General features: G+C 45.1%; 3 protein-coding genes across 5 annotated transcripts; all 3 read right to left on the reverse strand.

Annotated features, from left to right (window-relative positions):
* Positions 1-98: 98 nt before the first annotated feature.
* On the reverse strand, positions 99-4150 carry LOC115396679 (zinc finger protein 628). 2 transcript variants are annotated; one of them, XM_030102661.1, is made up of 4 exons: positions 3852-4150; positions 3125-3692; positions 1409-2373; positions 99-1264 (listed from the first exon to the last, which is right to left on the reverse strand). In XM_030102661.1, the coding sequence occupies exons 2-4, from the start codon at positions 3681-3683 to the stop codon at positions 497-499; spliced, it is 2292 nt and encodes a 763-aa protein (XP_029958521.1). In that variant the 5' UTR covers positions 3684-3692; positions 3852-4150; the 3' UTR covers positions 99-496. The 2 variants fall into 2 exon arrangements, with proteins under 2 accessions (XP_029958521.1, XP_029958520.1); XM_030102660.1 differs by having other exon boundaries at positions 3954-4128.
* Positions 4151-5917: 1767 nt separating this feature from the next.
* On the reverse strand, positions 5918-8734 carry znf576.2 (zinc finger protein 576, tandem duplicate 2). 2 transcript variants are annotated; one of them, XM_030102666.1, is made up of 5 exons: positions 8651-8734; positions 7811-7999; positions 7616-7731; positions 6856-6999; positions 5918-6766 (listed from the first exon to the last, which is right to left on the reverse strand). In XM_030102666.1, exons 2-5 carry the CDS (start codon positions 7953-7955, stop codon positions 5936-5938), a joined length of 1236 nt encoding a protein of 411 aa, XP_029958526.1. In that variant the 5' UTR covers positions 7956-7999; positions 8651-8734; the 3' UTR covers positions 5918-5935. The 2 variants fall into 2 exon arrangements, with proteins under 2 accessions (XP_029958526.1, XP_029958527.1); XM_030102667.1 differs by having other exon boundaries at positions 7811-7995; positions 8651-8724.
* A 1658-nt stretch (positions 8735-10392) lies between these two features.
* On the reverse strand, positions 10393-20496 carry znf576.1 (zinc finger protein 576, tandem duplicate 1). Its single transcript, XM_030102653.1, has 9 exons — positions 20479-20496; positions 19523-19987; positions 17955-18467; positions 14182-17868; positions 13876-14067; positions 13704-13796; positions 12760-12937; positions 12327-12534; positions 10393-12066 (listed from the first exon to the last, which is right to left on the reverse strand). The coding sequence occupies exons 2-9, from the start codon at positions 19941-19943 to the stop codon at positions 10789-10791; spliced, it is 6570 nt and encodes a 2189-aa protein (XP_029958513.1). The 5' UTR covers positions 19944-19987; positions 20479-20496; the 3' UTR covers positions 10393-10788.
* Between the last annotated feature and the right edge of the window lie 172 nt (positions 20497-20668).

Here is a 20668-nt window from a genome sequence, read left to right on the forward strand (position 1 = left end):
GAAACTGTATGATTTAAATGATGATATATTATTTTCCATTCGTCTCATTTATAACAACGAGCTTAGGAGGTCTCAGAAATACTGCTTGATATTTACTCTCTTTAAACCTGCCACGGTTCTATACTATCACAGAACAAACCAAAGACATTCTGCTTGCAGAAAGGATTTTTTTTTTTTTTTTTTTTTTTTGTGTCCACTATAGGTTTTCCTTACTCTACCACTGGTTTCCACTAAATCTCACACTGCATCTAAGATGCGAAGACAATTCGTGTTGAGCACCGCTTCCATTAAGCCCCAGAAACTCTGATAAGATCATAAACAGTGCAAAAGAACTTAAATAAAACTCAAACTGAACTTTGGAATGTGCCATTATATGATAGGTGAAACAGAACAAAACAGAAAACGTCATGGTTCTTTGTGACTGCTTCAAGTACATACACACAAAGAAAAATACGAGTGGGGAATGGGAGCCTCGTGCTATTTATTTTTTCAATCCTCAAAGGTCTGCCTCTTTCTTAATTCTTTTGGCGGGTCCCCAGTCTCCCAGTACACTGGATTCATATGGGCCAGGCTTCTGAGGCTCTTCTTTAATATGCATCACTGATGGAGGAGGCTCTGTTTTCACATTCGGAGCGGAGGCCACCTTGGGCTCCACTTCACACTCAGTAACTTCTGAAAGCTTCATTTCTTCCAGCTCTTCTTTGACAGGAGGAAGACTTTTTTGAGGACCTTTTGTTGATAAATCCAGAGGCGTATCCGGACACTCGCTGTTACCGCTCGGTAAAAAGTCCAGTGGAGTGTTCACAGGCATCCCAAAAGCAGCATTCACTCCTGCATGACTGCCGGCAGGAACCGCTGAGAGAGACGTCTGAGTCAGAGTTTGCATAGCTGGAAGGGCGAGCATCTGAGGGGTTCCAGATGTGAGAGGTAACTCCGCGGTCTGCACTGGGCAGACTGGAAGGAACACGACCAGATTCATACCGGGAGGTGGCTGTTTGTCCAAGGTGAGCTTCCACAGTCCATCTTTTGAAGAGGAGGCACCAGAAGCCCCATTTTTAGCAGGATGACGACTGCTGGAACGCTTTCGCGGCGCAGCAGGCTTGTGCACCGTTGGAGCAGGCTCACTGGAAGTCGCAGAAGTCTTGTCAGACACCGCCGCAGGTGTGGTGACTGTGCTTACTGCTTCCGATGTCTCTGACTTTGCATCGAGCTTTTTAGCCTCTGGCAAGGAGCTCTTTGAGGCCTGGTGTTTCTTCAAAGCACTCTAGAAAGACAACAGCAGACATCGACAGTTCATTAAGATGCAAAACAGAACAAACAGTAGAAAAACAACATGCTTCAGAAAACAAGTGAGAACAGGATTAAATCTTGCATATAGAAAACAATTACTCCCATTCCCCAAACTCACCGCAGGAGGAGGTTTTCCGCAAGTCTTGAGGTGACTGTCGTAGTTCTGCTGGTGGGGGAATCCCAGTCCGCAGCTCTTACACAGGCAGGGCGACTTCCCGGCGTGGCCGCCCATGTGAGACATCAACAGCAAGGCCGACCTGAATCCCTTCCAGCACTCGGCGCATTTCAGCACCCTCTGGTGAGCCCCGGCATGTTTCTTCAGCTCCTCTGACGAGTCGAACCTCTGGCCGCACTCCAGGCACCTGATCTCGTCCGACTTGGTGCTGTGCTCCCGATTCCCCCAGCACCCCGTGTCCTTCTTGTGCTTCTCGAAATCCTCCTGCTTGTGAAACTCGCGCAGACACGCCACGCAGTGAATCCGCCACGGCTGGCAGTCGTGCTGCTGGTACAGCCTGGCCAGGCGGAAGTGGCGCCGGCACCGGATGCACGTGTACGGCAGCAGGCCGAGGTGGGAGAAGCTGTGCTTCAGAAGGGCGTTCTTCCTGGGGAACACCAGCGTGCAGTCCGTGCATTTAAAAGTGGTGTTGCACCTCGTCTTGCGATGCTGCAGGAAAGACTTTCGAGAGAAGAACCCGCGGTGACACAGGTGACAAGTAAACCGGAACGTGCGTCTGTGCGTCCGCACGTGCTTCTGACAGTCGCTCAGGCACGCAAAGAGGCGCTTGCACAGGTCACACTCGAAAAACTGTTTCTCAAGGTGGGTTGTTGACATGTGGGACTTCAAATCCCCGTCTGAAGAGAAGTGTTTTAAACAGATGCGGCAGGGGTGAGCTCCTGCCTTGGTTTTGGCGTGCGTGCGCAGGTGGGCGCGGTAGCTGTGCACCTGGCAGAAACGCTTCCCGCACTCTGCACAGATGTAGGGGCGCGCTCCGGTGTGCAGGTTCATGTGGTCCTTGAATTGCACTTTGGAGGACAGCTGGGTTTGACAGATGCTGCAGAGGTAGTTGCGGGAGCGATTCAATACTGTAGAAAACATAAGAAAATTCTGTTGGAAGCCAATCTTATTTTAAAGAGCAGGTCAAGAAATTCAAGAACAATAAATGAGAAAATACTAGCAGCAGGCCTGTAACTCTGATCCTGGAGGTTCCCTGACCTACATGTTGGTGAAGACGTCACCATTAGATTATGCTGTGCTACAGAAGGGAAGCATCTAAAACATGCAGGATATCCATGAAGTCCCTTATCACTGGCACTCAGCTGTTCAGTCGATAAGAAGATCGTGCAAATTGCATGGAAGTCTGACTTAACAATGACTTCTGTTCTTTAACTCACAAACAAATGCACAACGGCATCAGTATGACAAATCTGGCTGTTCTAACAGCTGCCTTGGGCTAAATTCAATGTTTTTGACATCACAACGTGAAAACCACAACACTTAAAATGTCAAATCTAAAATGTGCTATCTGCTGTAGGACACATGTGGGTCATTTCGGAGCTTTTGGCAGCTCCAGGGTCAGTTTCAGCTCACCAATCCATCACAGGGCAAACACACACGAAAGGAACATGCAAACTCCACACAGAAAGGCCTGGTCGGTATTTGAACCGGTGACCTTCTCAATGTGCGACAAGAGGGCTGAACACTGGGCCAACGTCGCCCCAAAACGCAAAGAGTCTAATTCAGACAAACAATTTTAAATGTCTATTTCGACCTGCTGACTAAACATCGTGGATGTGGAAATACGTATTAAATCAATTTAGGGAACATTAGTCATACCACTGCTGGGAACCCCTTCCTCTTCTCCTGCCGCTTCTTCCTCTTCGTCGTTATCATCCTCCTCCTCCTCCTCCTCCTCTTCTTCCTCCTCCTCCTCCTCCTCTTCCTCTTCTGACACTTGGCTGTCATCTGACTCGATGAGCTCGTCCTCCCGGAGGTCCACCCGTTCCCCTCCAGCCACTCTCATGTCAGCTGCTTCCTGTTGGCAGTCTGTAGTTTCACTTCCAGCAGCCTGATGGTTAACCAGAAGCAAGTCAACACATTCTCCACCTGGCAGACCCGGTGCAGGGATCACCTGTGCACCCAGTGGCTGGGGAGACGGCACAGACTCGTCTGTGGTATTCGAGGTGTGTCTGGCCACACCTGTCTCTTTCTCATGTTGGTTTATTTCAGGTCTTTGTTTGTGCGTAGCGGAGAGAGATTTCACATTGGTTGGGAGTGAATCAGCAGATGCTGGGGGGCAGAGGGCCGACTGGCTCTCTGAAGTCTGCTCTGACTGGAGAATGTCTGGAAATCCCAATTCTGTCAGCTGGATGTCAATGGTGTATTCAATGGACATGGCTGCAGACTGAAGAGGAGCAAAAAAACACATAAAACACCTTCAATCAGCATGAGAAATAAGACTTTTCAACATTTCAACATTTTTCCTCTGGGATTAACAATTTATTCTATGACTGCAAGTGAAAAATAAATGATAAATATTACAATGATATTAGTTTATTCTTACCTTTCATGCACCTATATGTGTGGATCAGTCCTTTGTTTAATGGTAGAGGTTTCTATCCAGGAAATGCCTTTGTTGCACACCTATGTCTCCCACCCTGCTCACCTGGCAGGAGGAGCTGAGGCTGGCACGAGGCTTCACCGGCTCCCGCCTCAACATTAACTCCTTTAGTTCCTCAAAACGTCCGAAAAGCGGTCCGTTCGACTCCCCGCAGGACAGAATAATGTCGAGGAGAATTCATCGGAGCCGCAACGAGAACAGCCGCCGAGAAACAAACCGATGTAGGACAACACAGGAAGCCAGCAGGAAACAGCGGGAGGGGAGAAGACGTCGGTTCCGCCGCAGCGCCGCCGGAGGCCAGGAGGGGAACTGCAGCTCCAATCAGCGGCTGAGCTCATTCAAACATGATTGACATCAGTTCAGTTGTGGCCATATTTCAATTATTTTAATGGAAACAACCAACATAGTGCTGCTGCCCATTCCACAAATACATTTGCTTTACCAATGTGGCATCATTACTTTGTTTCCTTGATGATAGTTTCAACTTTCTTCCTATTGGATTAATGCCCAAAACATTGGGAAAACATAAGATAGTCACTTCGACAACTGTACTATCCTGCCGTGATTGTTAATATAGTCGACTACACAGTTCATTTATTTGAGATTTTTTTGTCTTATGTAAGAAATCATTCCGATATCACTGCTTTTGGATTACTGTTCAGTTAAGTGTACATCTGAGGATACACAAAGTGATAACAAAAGGAGACTAAAGAGAAAAAGTGTGCTGGCATCAAGACCATGAAACCTGGTCTGTGTCCTATTCTACAAATAAATAAACTGAATAAAAAAATAAATAAAAGCAAAAATGTTTTTGTTGCTCCCATTTTTCTAGAGTAAGATGTAAGTGAGCCCCTCTCCTTTTCTGTAATAATCCATCCACCTCACAGGTGTTGAACTAAATGCCAGCCAGACGCCTTCCTGGAAGCTGAAAACAACCCAGTTGGAGCTCAGCTCATGAAAAATGTGAACAAAAACAAAACTGCTGAGTTTATATTTTTGATCAGTGTATATGCTCATTGTATACATTTCAAGTAAAAAACTCAAGTTGTAACCCTGATCTAGAAAACAGACATCACGCAGTGATTTCTTCAGCAGCCTCCCTCAGGATAGCATGATTTATTACATTTTTGCAGTGTCCAGACACATTGCAGTGGAGAGAGAAACAATCCAGTCAGTGAAGTACACGATATACACAGTTCGATACGGGACTCCGAGGCATTAAAGAGCAGTGAGCCCAATTCAGAAATGTCTAAGACATGAAGCATTACTTCGGTAAGTGAAAAATAAACCAGTAAAGTTTAGGATAAGAGAAATCATGATTATAGTGGATCATTCCACCCAGAAACCAACTAAATACCCCACATCACATCTGGAGCACTTAGCCAAGAGAGATTTCAGCACATCTCAATTATGTTATGTAAATTTTGCCCTCATAAAAAACTTAATTTAGAGAGTAACATAATTAAAATGAAGTGTAAAAATGCACAATATGAACCGGAAGCTGTACATGAACACATTTCTGCTGAGGAACCGTCTACACATTCCAACGTAGTATCTCTACCAGGAAACTATTTTACTCTAACATATGCAATCAACCAATATGTTTCTGAATAAAACAGGAGGGGAAAAACAAACTTGGAACGACAAAATGGACTGAATAACTCAAGACACCAAGTGATAAACTCACGGCACACGCATTTCACACTAAAAAAAAAAAAATCATTTAAAAAAGTTAATCAGAATGGTTTCTGGTCTTACAAACAAACTATGTTTTGTGAAACATGAATGGATCAAACATTTGGTTAGTCAATTCAGGAGATGTGTCTGTTCAAAATTCGACATCTCATCACACTGGACTCTGAATCCAAAAATTCATAAAATGTCATTCTGAAAAAAACCATTCCGAGCTCATGGTGAACACGGCCGGAGCACGAGATGCCGACAGTTTAAAGAATAAAAGATGAAGGACAATTCATGACTAAGATTTTCAAAGAGCTTCATTTTCCTGCGAGGTCCTCGGGTCTCAATTATCTCTTTGCGCTCGACTCCTCGGGATTCTCCTCCTCGTGGGTTTTCTGGTGAGCTTTCAGGGTGCGCTCGCGGCCGAAGCTCTTGCCGCAGGTCGGGCAGGACAGGCGGTCGGCGGCGTGAGCTCGAGACATGTGGGCGTCGAGCTGCTCGGGCCGGGCGAAGCTCTCTTCACATTCTTCACAGGGGTGGGCTTTCCGGGGGGTGTGTTTCTCTTTCTTGTGGGCGCGGAGCTGGAGCAGGGCGGGGAACGTGAGCTCGCAGTCGGGACAGGGGTGCTGGCGGGGCGGGGCGGGTTCCGCTTTAGGCTTCTTCTCCTTCGCCGGAGTCTGGCCGTCTTCCTCTGAGCTTTTCTTATCATCCGCTGCTTTGGGCGGACGGCCGCGCTTTGCCGGCGCCGCCTTCCCTTTGTCTTCGGCCGGCGCCACCGCCGCCGCCGCCGGCTCCAACGTGCCGCCGCCGGCCTTCTCCGCCTCCTCGGCCTCGTCTTTCTTCTTCCGCTTTCCCTTTTTCTCGGCGGCCGCCGGGTCTTCGGCTTTCGCCGGCCGTCCCCGCTTCTTGAGGGACGCGGCGCTGCCGTTGCACTGCTGACCTTCGGGATACTTCTCCTGGTGCGCCACCAGCTCGGACTCCGCTTCGAATCCCTGACCGCACTTCTTACAGCGGTGGGTTTTTGTGGGGTCCTCCGGCTGTTCGGCCGTCTCTACTTCGGGACGCGGGTGCTGGGACACACGGTGAGCACGCAGCAGTCCGGCACTACGGAAGATTTCGTTGCAATCTTTACACACCATCTGTTTCTCTGGACACACCTGTCTTCTGTGAGCTGTGAGCTGCAATCGGGAAAAGATACAATAAAAAAAACATGATTACAGAGTTTAAAACGCATTTTTCCAAGTTATCTTTTTGACATTTCACTCACTTCAGAGAATGTTTTAAAGCTCTCCCTGCAGTGAGCACATTTGAAAGGCTTGTCATCCTTGCTGTGCGTTGGCTGGTGCAGCGTCAATTCCTCGGACGACGAAAACGTTCTGTCGCACACGTAGCACGTAAACAATGTGTTTCCCTGTGTGGCACAAACGGGAAGAGTCAAAGTTACGACCAGTTGGACCAAAACGTCACTATTTTTACCAAGAAGCAACATGAAGAACACCCACTAGGAGTAACTGACAATAAAAGAGTGAAAATATATCAAGTTTTCATTTCAGAATCAAATATAATTCCGACTTTGCAATGTACAACAAAGGCAGGGCAGTCAATAGTCACGAAGTATAAAAAACAGACTAAAAACTACATCTAAACTAAACATTTTACTGGAAAAAACAACTGCAATCTTCATGTTTTCTGGCTGCTCTGTGAGTATGGGCATCATTTTCTAGGGGAAAGATAAAAAAAATTGCACTACACAACAGACTAAAGCTATGACATAAAGTGTGATCGTTACACAAATAATTATTAAAGAACGAGGTTTATTTTTCAAAGTCTGTGGGATTTAAGGGGAATTATGAGTAGCAGCTGCAAATAATCCATTCACCCTATACGACATGGTAATGCACTGGATTGTAAAGACCAGGTTAAGCTTAAAGTGTAGCAGACATAAGAGCTCAAAAGAAAAATCACCATTGATGGAATTATCAATGAAGAAACAATAATAAACAGATCTGAGGTAACAGAAGTAGTACCTGCTGAAGCTGCTGCTTGTACTCTTCTCTGTGGCTCTTCTTCATGTGCCTTTCCTTGGCTTTGGCACTGCAGAACGTGATGAAGCACTGGAAACATTGCAGATTCTCATGCTGGTCTGGAAATATTAAAGAAAAGTACTTAGTGGGATCTGGAGGGATCTACCCAGAGCGGGGACGACCAGCAGCAGCACTTACAGGGTTGAACAGATGGAGCTGGAGGACCATTGAAAGTGACAGGCCTGCGTGGTTCTGCCGGTCTCTCAGGTGGGGCTGCTGGAGGTGGATCAGGCAAGCCCCGTCCCATCACTATGTCCTCAATGTTCAAGATATCCGAGTCCATCTTGCACCGAGGGCTGGTTCCTGCAGGCACTCACGAGGATCTCTCTACAACCAAACATGACAAAAACAATAAATGAACTCAGCCTGGAGTTCCAGTGTGTTGATCCACGGCGGGAAAACACGCAATGTTCTGTCACAAAATGCCACCAAATCGCGCTTAATTCAAATCGCGGCTGACTGATGACAACTAGTAGATGCAAAAAACATTTTAAATACACAAAGTATGAAACTTTTGTATGCAGAACTCAAACTAAAATAGGCAAAAGGTAGTTCAACTCCACGGCAATGACTGAGTTCACATTAGCTCAGTGGCCGGTTCCCCTTAAGGCCGCTGGCTATTCCAGCTAGCTTCACGTAAACCTGTATTCTCCCAGTGGAAGCAACCCAAGAGAAATGTATTATCCGGTCACATAAATGATTTTTTACAAAGGCGGGTATAGTTTCCCCCTTTTAGCACGGAGCTAATAAAGTAGCGGGCTACCCGAGCGGGCTACCATCCGTTAGCTTGTTGCTAGCGTGCTAACCAGCGCTAACAACACTTGAGTGCATTTCACGCAGGACTGCACACTTTCAAGTATTTTCCCGTTGTTTGAATTGATCTGTCGTTGTTTTCGCGTGCATCCACTGCGAATCGACGCGGCTAAATACCGCCTAAAGCTTTGAGACACGACGTGAAAAGCAGTGATCGTACGTTACCTCAACCCGCTCTTTGGGGCCAGTTTGACTGGGAGAGTTGACCCCAGAAATACACCACATAGACCGGACTCTTCCTGTTGTGACAGCTGCTGCTACAGCTAAGATGGCGCCGCAAGGCTCTTCGCTCTTTTCACCGATGCGGCGTCAAATAAAACACATTACAGTGTCACGTTCCAGTGATAGGAATGACGGACGTGACTCTGTTGATATGTGGAAATAACTAATCAATTAAACCGCAGTGCATGAATGAAGACGTCCATCTTTTCTGCACAGATTTCAGTGATTTGGTTCTACTTATTCCAGATCTATGTTATCTATATCACGTGACCGAGATCAACTTCAAAAAAAAGAACTTTCTGTATAATTTAATTTACTGTATTGTTTATGTTAGTTACACAGGTTGCGTAACTTACATAACCTTTGCCCATATTAACATATTCACATCTCTTAGTATCATAACGTAGTTTGTGATACATTTCGTGGGTCTGGGGATTTTGCATGTTCTTCAAGGTTCAAGGTCTTTATTGTCATTTTCATGCTTTCACTTGTAAACATTTGATTCTCAGGACCAGCAGTGTACATAGGTATACATATTCCAGAAGGAAATGTAATAAATGGATTAATTAATTAATAATAAGATAAATAAAATGGAATAAAACATAGGAATAGTGCAGCACTTTCGATAAAAATAAATAAATAGTGCAGTTATAATGGTGGGGAGCAGCATTTGGGTTTCGGTTCATAAGTCTCACAGCTTCAGGAAAGAAGCAGCGCTGGAACCTTACTGTTTTGGCCCTAATGCTGATCAGTCTTTTTCTCCATGTTCTCTTTCCCCCCACAGTCCAAAGACATGCATTCCATCCAAATATAGAGCTAATTTTTTTCAGTATTTCTCCTTTGTTCTGTATTTGCTTATCTTCACAAAAACAGAGAAAGAGAGAGAGAAAGTAGTTACGTTTCATGTCACACTCTAATCTAAGTTGAATAATGGTCTGTGTCCTTGCCAATGATTAAGCTGGAAAATCTTCACTGATAAATGACACTGACCCATTTCTACAGAGATCTGTGTGAAAAAAACAAGCGAAACACACTTTTTTGGAGTAATGGCCTCTACAGTGTTAGTAGTGGGACATAATGTGTTATAATTTGGTTATAAACACATCTTCAGACTGCTCAATAGAACCTGATTTACAATTATACAGCCTACTGTTATCCACAATTGTAGCTTCATCTCAGCCAACATGTCTGTTAGATCCAGTCCCAACTACACTGTTCAAGGACCTGTTCCATCTGATTAGTACATCAATACTCATCTTTCGAAACAGGTTATATAGCACAGGTCTTTTAGGTTACAGTTACTAAACCTCTCCCTTAAAACAAAAATGGAATCATCGTGGCTGTTTTTTCTCATCTAAAAATCAATCAGTTTTGAGGGATGATTGTTTTTAAAGTTTGTATTTTTCAACATATGCATTTATTTGAATAAAAACTATACAACTTCATCATAATTTTTCCATTTAAATTAACAAAGTCATATTTTTTCTTCTTGCAAAAGAATCCAGCTCCTTTTAGAGTAAGTTTTAAACTAAACCATACAAGACAGATTCACCGTCACTGAAATTTCCAGTAAATATTGGACTTTTCGTGTATTTCATATCTACTCTGTGATTTTTGATTTGAATGTTTTAGTGGTCCACACATATGTGTAATCACTTTGCTTTGAATGACATATCATCACACTGTAGAAAAAATAAGCATGATACTAAAATCAATTATAATCATCAGCCAAAAAAAATAGCAGTTGTACTTTTTTTATTGTCTTCAGAAATTCACACATTTGATGTAAAATGTACATGAAATGTAAACTAGATCAGGTTCAAACATTCTTAAGAAAAACAGCATCATGTAAGCACACTGTTGAAACATTTTTACATTTCTTTTGCAGCACAGTGTATGGCTATGAAACTTTTATTTAACACTTCGCAAGGAAAACTGATTCTTATATAGGCTCAGTGGAATGACGCTGCCAGTGAAAGGCATCATGGGAAAGTTGTAGGAAAGAAGAACTAATTTCACAGACACTCGAAACAGTTACATTCTAAACGTAAAATGATTAAAAAAGACATATATTAGAGTTTCTACTCCTTGTCTGAACTTTCTTGGTTGTGGAAATTCAGAAAGCAGTTGTGGTTACGTGAGATGCACAGAAAGACGCAGCACTTAAGGCATAGCACTCGTGAAGTTCTTTGACAGTTCCCGAAGCGGCAGCGGCCTCCTTCTCCCTCCCCGAGCTGCTCCGGCCAGTGGCCCGAGCCGTCGTACCGCGTCGCTGCGTCCGGTAGAGGACTCTCGTCCACCACGATGGGATGGGGGGCTTCGCTCGTCGAACAGGCTTTTTCTTCGGGGGGCTGAGGAGGAGCCGAGTCCTGCGTGTCGGAGCCACTGGAGAGTATCAAAGCCTTGGACACCTCCAGTCTGAAGGCCATGAGAGTCAAAGGTGCGGACACCGCCTTGTAGTCCCGTCGGTACGTTAACCAGGAGTTTACCAGAGCCAGATCTGTCAGGTACCAAAGCACCGCATGGGGCCAGCAGGTGGGAGTCGACGCAGTGAGGGGGGTTTTGTAAAGATTCTGCAGATCTCTGTTCAAGCGAGCAGACATCTGTGCCTTCTCAAAATTGTCGGTGAGTGAAGCCATGTTCCTCTGTCCATTTCCAGCGGTAGAGAGTATGAACCCACAGTGCGACCTGCGCAACATCAGCTTCCCATCTGAGCTCACGAACTCGTCCCCAATCTGCCCCCGTGCTCCACCCACCCTGCCCGCCCCATGAACGCCGGCTGCCAACAGACGCTCCAGCATGGCCGGAGTGGAGAGCTCCTGCTTACAAAGAAACACCATACTCCCCTTGGAAACCATTTTTTCGACCGCATCTTCTTTGTCTGAGAGATCCAGCTTGAGATCCACATGTGAAAGTAAGCCACTAAATCCAATTAATGTAGTGCAGTGCAGAGATGGCTTGTTACTGGACATCCTGCCAGTCAAAGGAAGTGAATACTGATCGACTGCATATTCCCCCGGCTGTCTCAGCGACCGGCAGCCTGCCATGAAACGTCTCAGAATCGGCTGAACCCTCCACAACGGGTCAGTCGGTGATGTTGACTGAACTGCATTACTTGTCTGTTCATCTCGGCTCTGCCCGTCTCCTGTTGCACTGTGACTGCTTGAGCTAGCATCCAGCTGTGTATTGTGGAAGTCTCCATCTTGTGCAGCTTCCTGAAGATTTGGATTAGCCGGACCCTTCGAAGGTGAGGTCAACTTCAGCATGCGGGTCAGCTCCAGGAACCGGGACAGTGGCATCGTTTCAGCAATCAAGGGCACTTTAGTCAAGTCCTCCCAGTAAAGTCTCGGACTAGGGAACTAAAAAAAAAAGAACAATAAATTAAGTTGTGATTAATTCAAACTGACAGCCATCATTCATTACAGTCTAGTTCAAAGGTATTGCAACTGAACGCATTGCTTAGGAGTCTAATTAAAGTCACAGAATTACCTTAAGTGAAGGTTTGTGACAGATGTCGCTATTTTGTTTGCAATTTGGCGCAAGCTCTGTTTAAGGAAGTTCACCCTCCAACACTTTAAAAAAAACAGATTTGGGATATTGAATAAACAGGAACACAAACCTTCAAAGTTCCCATTGCAATGTGAATCCCAACGAAGCATGCCACTTCTCTGCAGGTGACGGGGTTGGGCAAGTTGTTGAGTTTATTAGTGCAATTGGTAAATTCTACCCAGGTGTCCCAATTAAAATATGTGCAGAAATAATCAATGGGCACTCTGGTCCTATTTTCATCTCTTTGTGCTTGGACCAAGTCCGACGAAGCTGGTTCACTGAAGGGAGAAAACAGAAAAAAATGAAGCATGAGCACCATATATAAAAGCCAAGTAACTTTAAGAATCGACAAAGCTGTCAATTTATCCTCATTTGTCTCATATGTCTACACTTAAAGAAGTTTAAACCTGCACTGTTTCGTCATCGTCACATTTTCTATTATCCCAACTTAATGATTGTTTTTTGTACTTGTACTTTGTTCAGCAACAAAGGTTTCCATGTACCTTCCCGACGTTTGTCCTGTTAGTTCTGGGCCGTCGGTTTGGTCTTTGGAGAAATAGGCCATTATTTCAGCTTCTGAGTCGAGTTGATGATCAGACAACTCAAAACTTCCCGTGTGTTCCTCATCAGAACTCTGAAGAAGAAAGTCCCGGAGGTCTGGTGGACGCTGCCATGCAGGCTCTGACAGTTCAGAGATCAGTTGGTTAAATTAAAATGAGGCAACTTAAAGCGATACTTCAACATTTTGGCAAATTGGCCCATCTAGGGCAATTCGGTAGTCATTTAGAACAGCATACTTACTTTTTTTGTGAGGGCGAGCTGTTGTTTATTCAGCGGTGAGTCTGAGGAGAGCTTCACGGCGGACATAATGGAAGTGGATGGTACAGTAGCTTCCCTCGTCAAACTCATCAATCCAACACAATCCAACAACCCCGAAACACACTTTGGTGGACACGTTATAATCCCCACATTCACTACGCTGTGAAATATTAATGCAAAATTACGAGATTGAGCGTTTTTTTACGAAGATTGCTAAGACGGAACTACTTACTAAACATGGCGTCTGGGCGTAGTGATCTCAAAAGAAAAAGTAGTTCCCAATATTTGCTTCAATGTCGTAATGCTACAATATTATTTGTTGGTGTTTCACAGCGTAGTGAATGTGTGGATTATAACGTGTCCACCAAAGTGTGTTTTGGGGTTGTTGGATTGTGTATTTGATGAGTTTGACGAGGTGAAGCAACTGTACCGTTCACTTCCATTATGTCCGCCGTGAAGCTCTCCTCAGACGCACCGCTGAATAAACAACAGCTCGCCCTCACAAAAAAAGTAAGTATGCTGTTCTAAATGACTACCGAATTGCCCTAGATGGGCCAATTTGCCAAAATGTTGAAGTATCGCTTTAAGTACAATAAACATTTGGCTTTATAGGGAAGAATAACCAAACCTTGTCTATTAGTAAAGTTATTGACTCCTTTTTCTGATATCAAACGTCCAACTTCTGTTTCCTGGTACGGTCGTGAAGAAAAGCTTCTTTCATCTGTTTCAACAGAATCCAATTAAAATTTCTATTCTTCGGTAAAACATTACTTAAATAAATTAAAAAAAAAAATACTCACATGTATCTCCTGTTTGATGTTCAACCTGAAGTGCATCGCTGGAGCCCTCTGTGGTTACACTCCCGCTGTCGGTCTGAGTGGCTCCCAGAAGAACCTCTCTCTCTTCCTCCTTCACAGGGTAAAAGATACACTGGTTGGAGCTGAACTCCGGCGAGACGCGACAGTCCCGTGGTGTCTCTCCAACGTCCATGACTGGAAACACAAATGCCCACAAGACACAGCACCCCCTTCAGCAAAAATCTGGTAAAACAGCATAAAATGATGAAAGTGATCAGAAAAACAGAATTGTAGGATTGTAGCACTTACACGGGACGATGGCGTTTTCATCGCTCACTGGCTCCACATTCCACCGCATGCGGTTGCTGCTCTGCGTGGCCTGAGGATCACTCAGCATGAGGTAGCTTTCCTCCTTCACCAGAACAGACCTCGTGTTGCGATGGTGTGGTGAGGGCACAGCTGCACTCTCGCTGTTTTGGTGCAGAGGTTCCGCGCCTTCAGTTTCAACTTTGATCTCCTGACAGCCAGCTGCTTCTCTCTGTCCAGAAGTCAGGAACTTCTCCAGTATGATGCCGGGAGACTGGTCAGTCTCTCTCCCTGGTTCTTGTCCTTGCAGCTCTCTGTCATCAACTCCTTGAACGCTGGTGGTTACAGACTCCAACTCGAACACAAGTTGTTCCTCGCGAGACTCCTCTAACGTGGAGCTAACAGGAGGGGCGGCAGCTTTGCTGTCATCAGATTGAGAAGAGGACTCCTGCAGACAAATTTCTGCACCGATCTTTCTGTTTGTCACTTCTGAATCTGGAGTCACGAGATATTCTTCATAAATGACGTTACAGTCATCTTGTTCTTTTTCTGATTCTGTCTCTCTGACTGTATCTTCTCCTGAAAGTGACTTTGATTTCATGTCCCTTTTCACACATCCCATTGTTCTTCTCCTACCCCTGGTAGCGTTCTTCTTGACAGGCCGATTCCCGTCATCTTTTCTCTTCTGGACTAACAGTTCTTCCTCCTCTTCCTTGACCTCCACTGGATGAGTGGAACATGACACTGTTTGCAAAGTCAAAGTTGTTTGACTTGTTTCATCATTAACCTGCTCCGGACTCTCTGAATCACAGCTTCTGCTTGATTGGTTTTGAGGGGCAGTAGAGTCTTTGTCATTCTGCTCACCAACAGTGACTAAATCAACCTCTAGGACGAAATCCTCCTTGATGTCCTCCTCCTTATTGCTGTGAACATCAGGTTCAATGCGAGGACTCTTTGGACTTGGTTCTTCCAGCTTGTCTTTGTCCGATGGCTGGACCGCCGCCGTTTCTGAAGCCTTTGTTGGCGTAAGATCAGTCACAGAACATTCAGATGTGAAATTTATTTGCTCCTCGTTATTTTTCATTTGATCTGATGGTGAGGGACCCTCTGGACTGGTGTGAGGTTGATTGTTTGTTCTGGATTTTGTTCCAAGCATATCTTCATAGGCACTCATTTCAACATCTGCGGGAGGAATGGGTAACGACGGGGAAGGAATTAAAGCTGGAAAAGAGACATTTCGCTCTCTGTCTTCTACTGACATCTCTGGCTCGGTATCCCAGTCTGTCGGAGCATTCATCACCCCTGCATGGTCTTTTGGAAGCTGGTAAATATCTAAAGTAGAGACACCTTCGAATATGTTGCCATTAGTGTAGGTGAGACGGGGACTTTCAACAACATGCACCATCGTCTTGTGCTTCTGCAGGGAGGAGACTTCACTAAACCTCTCTCCGCAGTCCTTACACTGCAAGGCACGTTGAGATGTAATCACTCCTTCTGCCTCCACCTTTGAGGAGGCTTTACGTTTCCTGGTGGTCTTCGGCTTGGCGGGCAGTGTCGCGGCTGGTTTAGGGGAAGGCTGGAGTGATGGTAGCAATTTAAGAACTTTCTGGCTCTTGCTGGGCCTTCGTTCTTTCTTTTTCACTTCGGATGTGGGCTCACTTCTCAGATGATTGGCCTTCTTGTCTTTGACATTGGACCTTGTCTGAGAGTCCTGAGGTGGAACCTCGGATGGCTGGCTTGAGGTCTTTGAAGGGTCTAACTTGTAAACTTTTAGCTGGGGCTGTTTATGACCTTTCAGAAGAAGTAAAGAGTCTTGCTTTATGTGTGAACCTGGACTTTCTGCCTTTTCGGCTTTTTCCTTAGCGGAAAGGTTTTTCTTGGTCTTGCCGCCCTTTGTGGTCTTAGGTTGGTCCTTTTGCCTTATTTTCGGTTGTTTTTTCTTTTTAAACATAGGTGAATTTACAGTTTTGTGCGCAATAACTGCTTTAGCGGCTTCTTTTTGCTTTTTCATTTTACTACTTTTCTTTGTATCCTCCTTTACTGGCTGTGAGACCTGGTTTGAAGAAGCTGACTGCATTTTGGCTGGAGATAATGCAGACTCCGCCTTGTCCTTTTTCCCTTTTTTTCCCTTTTTCGGTGATGGCACTTTCTTCTCTGACTGATTCATTTTTGGTGTTTTACCTCTTGTCACATTCTCCTGCACTGGCTCACACTGCTTCGAGATCTTCTTCTGTTTCATGGTTTTCTTTTCCTTGTTTTGTGGTCCAAATTTAACAACAAGATGAGACTTTTTTGTTCTTTGGCGTTTTGCTGGTTTGGCATCACTATGCAAGTCGTCCCGAGACACAGATCCAAAAAGGTCTTGCACATACCCTTGGAGGACAAATGCCTGGGCTGGCTTTCTTTTCCGCACTTTCACCAGCTCCTGAGCTGACATGACGTTCACAGGTGGCACTGAGATCCGGAGGACATGCTTTTTCTGTAATCCATCCTCAACCTGTTCTGTTGCGGGCGAGCTCTCTGCTGGGGGCGCAGTATTCTTGACTTCGACTGGTAACTTCTCAAACTGCTCTTGCTCATTTTTTTCCTCCGTCTTCTGCATTGTGCTGCTGTCCATCACGGGGTGACTTGGTTCTTGGTCTACTGTTTGCATCAGTGAATCGGCCTCAGCTTTAGGATTAGAGTCAGATTCACTCTGAATGTTTGTATGACTCTCTGGTGAAGCCAATGAGGAAACAGAAACATCATGTTGCTCTGGCTGTAAAGACGTCAGCTCCAGCTCAACAGTTGACAATAACGGAGGGACTGACAGGCCTGGCTCTTCAATTAATGTACTATCATCCACAGTCTGACCAGGGGTCTCAAATTCACTTGTCGGTAATAGAGAGGAGGAAGTGATTTCATTTTGTGGCACATTTTGTGAATTCTCCAGCTCCTCGGTTGGCATCAGAGCAGGAGTAAGCTCTAATATGACTGTTTGTTCGAGGTCTTGACTGAGAGCGTCTGCCTCACTCTGACAAATCATTGTATCCATGGGATCAGAGTGGATTACATTAATCTCAGGTTGCTCAAGAATCTGATGTATCACCTCTCCCTCAGTTCCCACTGTTTGTTCAGCGTGAACGAGTGTCAGCTCTATATTCTCACCCGCTGCTAACTGGGAACCTAACTCAGAGAAGGAGGGGTTTTCAAGTTGCCCATCTGGTGTGATAGGCTCCAAGATGATTGTTTGCTCCATTAAGGGACATTGGCTGTTTGAAGGGTTCGATTCAGTTTGTTTCAGACCCGTAAAATCTATGTGCGTGGGACCAAGATCCAAGCTCACTGGCTTGATAACTTGAGGTATCTGTTGCACTTCAAGCGGTGGCGCATGAGGCGGTACCTGCCCCAATATGACAACTTGATTCACTTTTTGTATATTTCCCATGGATTCTATCATTTTGCGTATCTGCTCCGTATCAATATTGGCGTCAACCTTTTGCAGAGGTCCATTGGGCTCCAACTGGAGTAGTGCTTGTTGGCAAACAGATATTGGAGTGATAATTGGCAAACTTTGCTTTACTTGCTGGGGGGCAATACTTTCCACGGCAGGCAACAAATTGTGCTTTTTTCTCATGTGATGCTGCCTTGTCTTGAAACTCTTGAAAGTGGCCTTGCACACAGAACAAGGATACTTTACTGTAGAAGCACCTAAACATAACAGAGACAGAATGATGATGAATCGTGCATTAACATGTACTACAGTCACAGAATTCAAACTGAGCCGTCTTTCTTACCGTCTTTTTTTCTTGGCTGTGCTTTAGAAGTGGTGCCTCCACCAGGTTCATCACCTGCGTCGTCCAGGTGTGAAGACATGTGGCTCAGCATGCCTTTGGATGTGGTGAACCTCTTTCCACAGTGCGTGCAGACATAGGGCCTCTCCCCAGTGTGTGTGCGCTGGTGGTACTTGAGCAATGTCATCGTTTTGCAGGGTTTACCACAGTCAGTGCAGGCATAGCCGTCCTGGCCGAAATGTTTCTTTTTATGAACCGTCAGCTCGGATGACTTCTTGAAGGTCACGTTACAGATGGGACACTTGAAAGGTTTTTTCTCGATGTGGGCTTTCTGGTGAGCCATGAGCTCAGTGGAGTTTGTAAAGTAGCGATCACAAACGTAGCAAGCGAAAAGGGCGTTCCTCAGTATGCTCTGTTCATATTCTGTCGGGTGGTTCGACTTCAGATGGCGCTCTTTGCTCTTATGATCACTGAAGATTATGTGGCACGCAAAGCACTGCAGGGAGAGCTGAGATGCTGGAGGGAAACATGAAAAACATGGCATCAGATTGTTTTCACAGTTAATTATTTTGCACATAAAAATTAACTGAAACATGTCTTCACAACACATTTAACTGTCAAGAGATGGTTCATGTATGTCTGGTGGATAAATAAATAAATCGTAATGCTTGTCGTTAGTCCAGGTACCGAGTCTGTGTAAGATCATGTTTTTATTTCAGATTGATTAGACGACTGGAAATGCCTGCAATTAAGCTCAAAACTCTGCAGCCCATCTGCTCACCAGGACAAGGAGGACAGATTCCATTAGACCTGTTTAAAAATCAATGCACCGATTGATTTTTAAATTATTTTATTGTTTTTACAGCACATCCCACATGCTCACAGTGCATGAGTGGGTGTGACCCACCAATAATGGTTCAGGTTTGACCCTGTTAGCCGTCCCTAAATGCAGAACAAAGACCTTTTCAGACGTCCTTCCGCTGCTACTGTTGTGACATACTGGAACAGGATAAAACAAAAACTTAAAACACGTATCCTGTGATTTATTATTTTGTATATGTGTTCTATCTGATTTTTATGATTTTTCAATATTTTGAAAGTGCCTTTTGCATTCATCTTTTATTATTGTTTCTACATTATTCCCTTAATTTAGTTTACTATAACTCTGTCTAATCATCTATGATGCACTTGTTTGACTTATCCCAACCTGCCTTAAATGAATATACTGTATAAACTGATTGAATGATTGACTGAACACTGCTTCATCAGTATCATCTCATCCTGTGAGTGGCAGTCCATTCCCCATCAAGCTCTGCTCACATGTTTTAGTATCAACGGGCAAGAAAGTGAATTTAAAACTTCTCCTTTGGCTGATTACTATCTGTGAGAAGCCCCGAGAGCATGGATTGAACTGTTGGAAACTGGACTACAAGCATAGAATAGAATGTACTCTATTCATGTCTCAACATGACTATTTCACTGAAGCCTTTTGACTTATTATTTTAGCACAATATTCAAGAATCAACACGAGTTTCCTAATATAGAAGGGCAAATGAAACAAGAATACTCACATGTGAGCAGATCACTCAGCGGTTTGGTCACATCCATTTTTAAAGGATCTGTCATGGCCTTCTTAGAGGGAACGTATCTCCTGCCGTCACTTTTATCCTTTGCTTTCGGTTTGCGCCCAGTGTTTCCATCGGGCGCTGGTTCTGCCGGGGCTCCAGGCTTCGCTGTAGCGTCTGCTTCAGTCCTTCCAGGTGTCTGACCAACAGCATCAACATCCATCTGCGCTGCAGTGGAAGGAGTGTCTGCTGTTTGCACTCCAGTCTCCCGTTCCTCTGGAGCAGGACCGGCTGACAGATTCTCCTCCTCTGCAGCATCCTCCCGACTCTGTGCCGGCTGATCTTGAGCGTCAGGGTCCTGTGGCGGCTCTGTAGTGGCTGCGGTCACGGTGTCGGAGCCCTCATAAGCCTGCGTCAGACTCTGCATGGCTCCTTTCTCCTCAGGTGCTTCTGGGGATGTTTCTTAGAGATCTTGAACCACAAAGAAGCACAAACACATGCAAATAGAGCAGGCTGTTTCAGAAATCACGTTGTTAATGATAGTAAAGGAAAAGCAGGGAGCTGGAGCAGCATCTTTGCTCTTTACATCCTTCACAGTGTAGAATGAGAAGAACTGGAGCATTTGAATTACAATAGACGGATGAGGGGAGCAGCTGCAGGACGCTGCTGTGGAAACACACTTCTATCATTTCACGTCTGATTACAGAGCTGGGAAACCTCATCAACCCGCTGATGGTCTCTCTTCAGTTATCTCCCCCATACAACCTCGTTATAGCCCCTAATCACAGCTGAAGTAAGTGAATTAGATGTAGCTCCATTTATTGACTTCTGGCAAACCGAGGGCGCAAATATCAGCGTTTTTACAGCGACGGAGCGGCGGAGACGAATAAACACTGCGGCCCGGCGCTTTGTGCAAAAACCGGAGGCTTTCATTTATACAGAAAAGAGCGTTTTAATCTCACCGAGGCCCAGACGTCCGTGTCTCCGAGTGCGTCGCTTCACAAAGCCAACAGACGAAACAGACGCAGTGACGTCGCGTGTGATGGAGAACAGATGCATCATGGGAGTTGTAGTTTTTTTTATGTGGACAACAAAGCATTATCTTATTGATTTCTGAGCACAGTCGTACGGCTTTATCAATCAAAAGGACTA

The sequence above is a fragment of the Salarias fasciatus genome, chromosome 11, assembly GCF_902148845.1.
Source record: "Salarias fasciatus chromosome 11, fSalaFa1.1, whole genome shotgun sequence".
NCBI classification, from domain to species: Eukaryota; Metazoa; Chordata; class Actinopteri; order Blenniiformes; family Blenniidae; genus Salarias; species Salarias fasciatus.

Excerpts from the sequence above, each read along its gene's own strand:
- znf576.1 (XM_030102653.1), bottom strand. The coding sequence starts at position 19,943 with ATGCAGAGTCTGACGCAGGCTTATGAGGGCTCCGACACCGTGACCGCA. Across the intron at positions 13,797-13,875 it reads ACATCAAACAGGAGATACAT|ATGAAAGAAGCTTTTCTTCA; the intron begins GTGAGTATTTTT and ends CTGTTGAAACAG. Across the intron at positions 12,938-13,703 it reads TAACTTTACTAATAGACAAG|AGCCTGCATGGCAGCGTCCA; the intron begins GTTTGGTTATTC and ends CTGAACTGTCAG.
- LOC115396679 (XM_030102660.1), bottom strand. The coding sequence starts at position 4,007 with ATGTTGAGGCGGGAGCCGGTGAAGCCTCGTGCCAGCCTCAGCTCCTCC. Across the intron at positions 2,374-3,124 it reads GGAAGGGGTTCCCAGCAGTG|TATTGAATCGCTCCCGCAAC; the intron begins GTATGACTAATG and ends TGTTTTCTACAG. Across the intron at positions 1,265-1,408 it reads GCGGAAAACCTCCTCCTGCG|AGTGCTTTGAAGAAACACCA; the intron begins GTGAGTTTGGGG and ends TTGTCTTTCTAG.
- znf576.2 (XM_030102666.1), bottom strand. The coding sequence starts at position 7,955 with ATGGACTCGGATATCTTGAACATTGAGGACATAGTGATGGGACGGGGC. Across the intron at positions 7,732-7,810 it reads AGCTCCATCTGTTCAACCCT|ACCAGCATGAGAATCTGCAA; the intron begins GTAAGTGCTGCT and ends TAATATTTCCAG. Across the intron at positions 7,000-7,615 it reads ACAAGCAGCAGCTTCAGCAG|GGAAACACATTGTTTACGTG; the intron begins GTACTACTTCTG and ends TGTGCCACACAG.